Below are 9,128 nucleotides of genomic sequence, written 5' to 3'. Positions count from 1 at the left end.
ATGATAAACACCCACTCTCCGTCAGGTCTGTTAGTGAATTTCGTCAGTTGAAGGATAATGTGGTAAATTCAAAAACAAATAAAGGATAATTATGTCATTTTATCGCTTTCTTGTTCAGTTAAACTCACCTTTCTTCCATCAACGCTCCATCTTCCACATTTCTTCTTCAAAGCCGCAGCCGTCGCTGGCATTCTTGTTGGCTTTCTTTCCTTTTTCCTTCACCTTTTCTGTTGATCTCACCTCCCATCACCATCCTCCTCCATCCCCAACCGGATTTGAAAAATCGGTTTTAGAAATATTCAATCAAAATCAAGTCTCTCTAGCAACCATGAATTCGATGTTCAACATCTTTGATGCTTTCTGTGCTGAATTCTTTCTGCAGAAGGTGAGGGCTTCTTTTTCTTTTTGCAACGAAGAAGGTAAACAACATGCAGTCGGAGTCGAAGGATTCTACAAGGGTGAATAAAACTTCCCACATGGAGAAGAAGCAAGTGGGTTTATCTTCATCAAACCGAGTTTTGGGAAGGCTAGATTTGCTCCAGATTTAGATGGACTCAACTATTTTGAGACAATCATCTCCTATTGATTCATTTTTGTGCTTATTATATTGTTGAAGAAGCTGATGCCTTTTTTATTGAAGAGCTACAAACATATTCTCTCTCTCAAGTGAAGAGTTTTTACTTGTTTAAGGGAATTTAGTTGATTCATAGGAATTAGAGTTAGTGAATACAGGATTTTCCTCCTCCATTCTTTCATTCGTATCTCTGTAAAATCAAGATTACTTAATTGATAATATGCTTTTTAATCTTAATGTTTAAGGTTTGTTATTCTTCTTCCTTTTTCTTCCTACTATTATTATTTGGGGTAAATAATTGTTGATCTTGAGCAAACCGACTCTCCTCTTCAAAACCCATTCCTCCACTAGCACTCTCCACTTGTCATTTGCCGTCCATGACCTGCATTTGTCACTGCGAGACAGTCACGTTTTGCGGCCTTTTCTTTCATGTTTTGCTAGTTTTTTGGTGCTTGATAGGTGGGTGGCTGTTTAGAAGTGTTTGTGTTGCTGTTGTGGTATTTTTTCTTGGTCGCCGTAGCTTTATTGTCAGCCACCACTTGTTCGACTTTTTGTCGCATCCAACTCTTAGTCTGCCCAACAACCGACTGCTGGAGTCTAGGCTTATTGGTGACTGATTGTAAGATTTCTCCGGTCATTTCCTGTCACCGGCTACCAAAAATTTTATGGATTTGAAAACGTCCACCACTTGTTTGCTTTTTTTTTTTCGGCTAAATAAAAAATTACCACACTGTCCTTCAACAGATGGAATTCACTAACAGAATCTAACTAAAAGTGGGTATTTGTTATTTCCAAACTTTTTAGGTACCAAATTGTCTTTACGATAAACTATGGGTGGGTGCATGTTGTTTGGCCTTTATGTATTAATCAAATTTTGGATTTAATTTAGCTCAAGAGTGTGTGTTTGTTAGATTTCAAACTTACAAGGGATGTGTTTGTTAGATTTCAAACTTGTTGAATATGGCGATGTCACTAAACCCACGAAACCATAGAAAAGTAGCATACCTAGGGGCTAGGCATACAAAATCAAAATTTCGTTTAGAATAAAGATAAATTGACAAACATTTTTCACAAACGTTGATGTGTCAGCTCGTAATTGGTTAGTTTGTATTTGAATAACATGACTTATTGTAAACTGACTAATCACGAACTGACACATCGCGTTTGTGAGAGAAAGTTAATGACAAATATTTGTGAATATAATATTATTGATCTCTAGACAATCATATTCAACTCCTTCAAAAACTACAATAGAAACAAAAAATCATAAAATTTGAACCAACTCAGCTGGAGATAAGCATCTATTAACATGTATATCCAAAAAAAAAAAAAAAAAAAAGCACGGATAGGAACAAAATCACATTCAGTTACAAGTAAAGAGAGCAAAACCCCCCAAAATCATCACAGTATTTACCAGAAAACTCAAAACAAAGTTACAAAACTCTTAAACTTGGAAGAAAGCCAGATCAAAGAATACAACTTTCGTCAAATTTCATGAACAAACAAAACAAAGAAACTTGTTCTCGATTTAGCAATTTCAAGAGGCTCGTTTCCAGCAACACACAACTCTTATTGCATTCAAATTTTGTGAGCAATTTAAAGAAAAAGGCCATTTCAATTTGGGATAATATCTTTGAATACTGACAGTTATGTGTTGTTGGAAATAATTCAAAAATCCACATGGGACAATTTTGATATCTTAATTAACTACCACGTAATCATAGTTAGAATATTAAAAGTTAAATATAGGTGGATTCAGTGATTTGATCTCTGTTTTAGCTTTTGTTTATTATTAATTCAGAGATTTAAGTTCATTTTAATTTACTAGAATTAGTTTTTGTGAACTAAGTTAGTAATAGATTTAATTTAATTAATTAATTTTTTCTTTTGTAGACAATCCTTGTGAATTCGATTTCATATATCATTTGATCTATACTTGAATAGATTCTTACGTTTGCGAGTTTTATTTAAAACAACATGAGTTAAAATTTCAAAGTCAAATTCGGGATATGCTTGAGATTCAAAAATTTAAAAATAAAAAAAGAACAAGAAAATGTCAAAATTTAAACATCTTGGAATAGATACAAAATTATTGAAGCACAACCAAAAGATAACAAAAATCTTGTCTTTTTTAACTCTTAAACAAGCACAACTAAACGAACAATAACTGGACATTGTAACAATGAAAATTATAGAAAGAACAATCCCAGAAAAAGACGTTGCATAGACTTCAAAAGGATGCCCATGTGGATTCCATAGGTTTAGACGCCTCTATGAATGATATGGCAAGAGTTGAAGTTGCAGTTGAGTCGAACCAACCCAACTTCTCCATGAGTTTATCAATTAGTTCTCCAGCTAAATACGACACACAAGATACCACAACCCCTGTGCTTAAGTAGTATAGTGTTGTTTTGATATAAGATTTTGGGGGTGACTTATTAACATGACACTTGGCAATAACAAGTAGAATAATGCATATAAGAGATACACCCAGAACAACTGCTAGTTTCAGGTCCTTATTGTCACTTTCACGAAATGAGAAGCCATAGATTACAGGTGGCAGCAACCCAAAAAAGAGGAAGGATATCACTGCTAAGCTTGCATGAAGTGGGAAGTTTCCTCTTCGTCCAAGTAGTTTTTGATATCGACCTTCTTCATTCAATTGGTTTGGATTCTCTCCATATTGCTCATTTTTCATTTGTCTAAGCTGTATATAAATTAAATTCCACTATAATTTCTACGTTTAACAATAAACGATGGCTTTATATATAAAGTATTTTTAATCGAGTTAATTGACCATTAAATGACATCAATATATATCACTCACATTATGACCAAGGACGAAAAGTCCAGCTACCAAATTTGCCAATCCCATAGCTAAAATGTTCACTGCAATAACCCAAGATCAATGTGATTAAGTTTGTAAGTAAATAATTAACATATTAATTATTTAAGATAAAATCAATTGCATTAATCTAATAAAATGTAGGCGTTGGAAGTAAACACTCACATGTGGTGGCACCAGCACCTGCTGCAGAAGACACTACTCCTAAACTTGTAATTGATTCCATTAAACCACCATAAACAATACTCTTTAAGATATCCCATCCCTGGCCTTCTCTAATTTCAACTCCTGTAGTACTCCCAGGCTCGGACGCCACTTGTAAAATAACATCACCTCCTGCATCATGTCATTATAAATAATGTTACTGTGACATGCAATAATTTTTACAGAATTCGTATCCGTAGTATGACATGTATATTCATCACAAGTGGTTTCCTAATAGTATAATAAATATACTAATCGCAATTATGCCATGAATATCTCAAGATTGAATAGCTTAATTCTACAAAACAAAGAAGTTAATGTATTGGAACTTGCCATGGTGAGAGCTCCCCCAACTTTTGGCCAAACATCAACATCAAGATGTGAAAAATAATATTTATGTTATAATGTGCTTGCAACATCAAATATATATGTATATGATCTCAGTTTGTGAATACCTGTGATGTTTCCAACCATTGCATCATCTTGTTTTTGTTTTGAAGGAATTACAGTATTTTTAGGAGTGCTACCATCAAAAGTTTCAGAGGGTAAAATTTGTCCAATATGTTGGGCAGGTGCGATAAACTCCAATCCACCTTGATCACCTTGCGGAGAATTAACATGGAAATCTCTTACAGGTTGCTTATTGCCTTCATTCTTCTCTTCTATATGATCAGAGGGGTCCGATACCCTATTACCTACACCAATGTTATATAAAACAAAGATGAGGAAATTGCATTCATTTGTATTTGCCTTTCCAACAACACGCATAATTTGTCAAATATTATAGTGTGTGTATCTATATGAATATATAGTTTAAGATCAAAGTAACTTATTTAATTAAATACTAGCGATTTGTCATACATATATGTTAATTATCAGTTACAGGAAACATGTTTTCTCATGCACATAATATCATCTTGGATTTTAGGGAATAATTAATTCTGAAGGTAATAATATATATGCTGATCTGTAATCATTAATAAGGAGCTAGCTATATATTTACCTGTTTTCTTGTTGGTGATTGGTATAAAAAAAGACCAGGGCCAATATGCCTTTGCTCCAGCACTTTCACTTCCGGCTGCCTCTTCCTTCCTATTCGCATCTTTATTTCCAAAGTTGACAGCAAATTAAATTCAATAAAATAATTAAGCTCTTCGATATTTGCCCCAAAACCATTGATAATTTATAATAATAATAATAATAATAATAATATAACATACCTCTAGGAATGAAAAAGCTGAAGCATGATAGGCACCTGAAATACACATCTTCTTCAGTTTTTCTTTTGTCGATTAGAGGTTCAGTTTTTGGAGGAACATTTGAAAAAGTATGTTCAGTGTCTTCACGAACATCTAACGGGGCTTCAGGCTTTCTTGTTGGCTTTGTTTTATTGCGTCCACCGATAGGTACTACAAATTTTGGCTTTTTCTTTCGAACAAGGATTACCGTTCTGGTAATACAAGACTTACACTTGGGACAAACTAAATCATGCGTATCTTGTTTCTTTATTACCTCCTCAACATCAAATTCGGTCAATTCCGGGTGGTCAATCTCTTCAATTAAGTCAGCATCTACATTTGATCCATTTGTATTATGAAGATGCACGTCAGAACTAATTGTTTTTTCTTCTTCACGTGACGCCACTTGTATTGCTGATATGATTTCATTATCCTCCAATATTTTAAAATTTTGATTGCTGACCCTGACCTCGGTGGTTAAACTTGTTTGAATGTCCCATTCCTCTTTTTTATGATTTATCTCATTCGAAATAGTGCCTGAAAACCATGCAAAATATAAGCAAATATATAATTATAGACCTAAGAAATTTTGATATAAATTTAAGAGTAATGCTACACTTATAACCTCTTCTTATAAGTTTTCTCTAACAATTCTAATCTGATCATTTGTAATTGATCATCTCATATTTTCTTAAATTTAATTACCATATAGTAACCAACAACAAATCACCCTCGTTCAAGTAAATCTCACAAACAAGGACATTTAGAGATCTTGTTAGTCAATCAAGCTTAAAGATTATTAATTAGTAATTAATTAAGCAGAAAAAAAATTTCCTGTAGTAAAAAGCACGATCAAGATTTATCTCCTAGAACATAAATTACATTGACCAACCTCTGTGATAAGTGATGGACACTTAAATAAATAAATCAATTATCTTCATGTAAACACAAAGAGGAACATCCATACTTAATTTCAGAACTCCATTGAACATACGCTTTCAAGTTATACTACTTTCGATGAGACCCAACACGATAAATGCAGATCTTTAGTGTGCAACTCAAAGATTTTATGAATAAGTACATTTATATATAGAAAAAAAAAAATTAACGAACTTTTCTGCATAGAAATTATCTTCCCTTTTTACTCAGTGATTATCAAATATAAAACCCATAAAAACTAAATTAGCTATTAAATATATGGTGTTTGTCAAAGTAAACTCAAGTTTTCTACAGCGTATTACGTACCCTCCTTATCTTCTTCTGCAAACCCAGCAGCAGCCTTGTAAAGCTCGTCATGATTTGAATATGCTCTCGCTTCTTTCACTTCTTCTTGATGTCCGTTGTAAGTAGGAACAACAATGCGTACATTGGAGCTGTTGCGGAGGCGAGACTGCCTTCCTTGCAGTTGCGAAGCTTCATCATTTTCTTCATCTTGTTGTTGGTCTTCCCATGGATAATGCTTTTGTTGTTCCATATCAATTTGAGATACAGCCCACAGGACTAACAACAAAACTGCTCAACTTGGTTCCTCGTGCATTTGGTTTTTATATACAAGTCAAGTCCGTGTCCCTGAACCCTGATCATGACAAGTAATGGTCACTGTATTACTCATTTTCTGACATTCACATGGATCCCTTATTAATAATTTACTGAATTAATTAAAAACTAACTAACCTTCTTCAAGTTCACACGCACCCATCACCATGCTAATATATTATTATTAGGTTGAGTCAACGAGAAACGTTTTCTACGTGTGTCCCTTACATGTGTGAAATCCAGCTGGCTATCTCTTTCACTTGAAAGTACACTTGTTTTAGAGTAATACTAATTTTACAAAGAGACATACAAAGAACTATATAAAGAGTCAAATCTAGCCTTTAAAATTTATGATTGTCTTTTTTTCTCTCTCTTTTTTCTTTCTTTCAAGGATTAGATTTAACTCTTTACATAACTCTTTATATGACTCTTTGTATACCTATTTATAAGGCTACTGTTACACCTCTTTTATTATTTATTATATTGTGACTGCATTAAATGGTCATGTGCAGAGGGACGGTAAGTTGTATAAATAAAATAATTAAATCGTTTACTAAAGACCAACCACACAATCCTAATCCGAGATATATGACTAATAATTATATGACACCTGGATACCTAATTTTAATTTAATTCAAATATTGTCACATTGATATAGGAGAATTTCTAGATGTTAATTTAATAGAATATATTAATAACAATAGGACAAAAAAGGAAGTTCATTCAAGGTGTTACGTAAAAAGATGAAAAATAAATCCATACCATTATATTTATAACAGTAAAGATTATGTTATAAATAATAAATAAAAGTAAAGAAGTCCAAGAATTTTCCTTTTTGTGCATACCACCAATGTGAATTTTTTTTTATCAATTTATTTAGTTGAAGAGAAAACTTACTGTTAAATATGGAAGCCTGAAACAGCGTCGTTTAAGTAACAATAATATAGCGTCGTTTTAGACATATTAACTTGGACGAATTCAGACCACAGAATGCACTCTAAATCTAACGGCCAAGATCAACCACGAAGTCAAACCATATATAAGCGCACGTTCGTTCAGATTTGGAGAGAGAGACAGACGTTAGGGTTCTCTGGGTTTGCACTTCTCTGTGTTAGGGTTGAGATTATTTCTTCCAGATTGTGAGTTAAATCAGTCAAGTGATTAGGGGGTTTAAATCATTCAGGTGAGAGTGTTGTTCTCTCGGGTTAGGGATATTCAGAGAGTATCTTATAAGGCTGGTTGCTGTTGTAATCGGATAGATCTAGTGAGTGTTGAATCTGTGTAATCTTGACTATTTCTAATAATCGAAGTGTAGTGAGCTTATACCATTCTTGAGTTCAACGTGGATATAGCTTATCCATAAAAAGATAAATGAACTATGGTAAATCGTGATTTGTCTGTGTTTAATTTTGTGGTGTTTTCTTATTTTTTAGTGTGATTGTTTTGTGTTGGTGTATAGATCGGTATTAAGTTTTCGGTTATAACACTTACAAAAGTAGGTAAAGTTTGGTATGCTAGCAACCTCATTAATGGCCATCAATTTTGAATTCTGTTTAAAACTTTCCTATGAATTAATTAATAGAATTATTCTGTTTTTATTTATTTATTTTCTATTTCTAACCTATTGAATTAAATGTCAACTACAACATTTAATAATATATCGTACAAAAACTACTTTTAAAGTGCACACTTTCCTAGATCTCGAAATGGTGGTTTGTAGGGGAACGTTTACACCTACCCAAGGTTTTCTGTAATGATAGATTGGTATCAAAAAGATTTAAAAACGATAAACAGATACCTTCTATGATGTACCGTTAATGATTTTCATTTGCTAATAGTGAAAAAATTAGAATGTCTTTAAAAGTTTGATATTTTAGTATTTTATAAATTTAAAAATTTATAAAAAAACCTCCTAAATTTGTTAATTTAATTAAACACCCCAATATATAAAAAATTTATAAAATGACAAAAACAATCCCATCATCCGTAGTGTCAGACTCCGGCCACCACCGCTGGAATCTGGCCAGAAAATTACATTACAACACAGACCGGTCAAATCTGTATCGTAACGCGTCGATATGACCTTTTTCGGTCGAAAAATATCAAATCTATGGCCAAATGTGGCCGTTGACAGCCACAAATGTCCATCTTTTAGCCGTCAGCGATGGTCAAAGAAATGGCCGTCGTTGACCATCAACAACGGCCAGATCTAGCCAGAAAAGGGCAGATCAGTGAATTACTGGCAATTTCCAATGGTGGTGTAGACCGTTGTGATAGATTCCGACTACCACCAGTGGTGGTTGTTGGAATTTGGCAAGTATAGGTGGATGGGGGTGTTTTTATTAATTTTTAAACTTTTTTCTAGGGGTATTTGATGAAATTAATAAATTTAAGAGGTCTAAAAATAATTAAAAAAATAGACTAATATTTCTCAAATAAAGTTTGGTGATTGTACATGAAATTACTTTATTATCCTTTTACAAACGAAAATCAGTAACAACATATAACAGAAAGTATTAGTTTATCGTTTCCAAACTTTTTGGGTACCAATTGTCATTACGACAAACCTTGGATAGGTGTAAGTCGTTCGACCGTGGTTTGTACCTTGTATAACAAAAAATTATTATTAGCGGTTTAGGCACACTTTCCTAGATCTTAAAATAGCGGTTTGTACTTTGTATAAAAAATATATTATATTATCAGTAATATTTTATTATAAAAATATATTATA

At 33.0% G+C, this 9,128-nt stretch overlaps 1 protein-coding gene across 2 annotated transcripts; it reads right to left on the bottom strand.

The window, feature by feature from the left end:
* Window positions 1–2,778: 2,778 nt before the first annotated feature.
* On the bottom strand, window positions 2,779–6,482 carry LOC116113792 (membrane protein of ER body-like protein). 2 transcript variants are annotated; one of them, XM_031399958.1, is made up of 7 exons: window positions 6,107–6,482; window positions 4,844–5,398; window positions 4,627–4,725; window positions 4,079–4,318; window positions 3,585–3,755; window positions 3,402–3,463; window positions 2,779–3,281 (listed from the first exon to the last, which is right to left on the bottom strand). In XM_031399958.1, the coding sequence occupies exons 1-7, from the start codon at window positions 6,333–6,335 to the stop codon at window positions 2,805–2,807; spliced, it is 1,833 nt and encodes a 610-aa protein (XP_031255818.1). In that variant the 5' UTR covers window positions 6,336–6,482; the 3' UTR covers window positions 2,779–2,804. The 2 variants fall into 2 exon arrangements, with proteins under 2 accessions (XP_031255818.1, XP_031255822.1); XM_031399962.1 differs by having other exon boundaries at window positions 3,603–3,755.
* Window positions 6,483–9,128: the final 2,646 nt, after the last annotated feature.

The sequence above is a fragment of the Pistacia vera genome, unplaced genomic scaffold (genome assembly GCF_008641045.1).
Source record: "Pistacia vera cultivar Batoury unplaced genomic scaffold, PisVer_v2 Contig121, whole genome shotgun sequence".
In the NCBI taxonomy this organism is placed as follows: domain Eukaryota; kingdom Viridiplantae; phylum Streptophyta; class Magnoliopsida; order Sapindales; family Anacardiaceae; genus Pistacia; species Pistacia vera.
The sequence above is the reverse complement of the archived record's forward strand: the minus strand, read 5'-3'. Positions and strand labels throughout refer to the sequence as shown.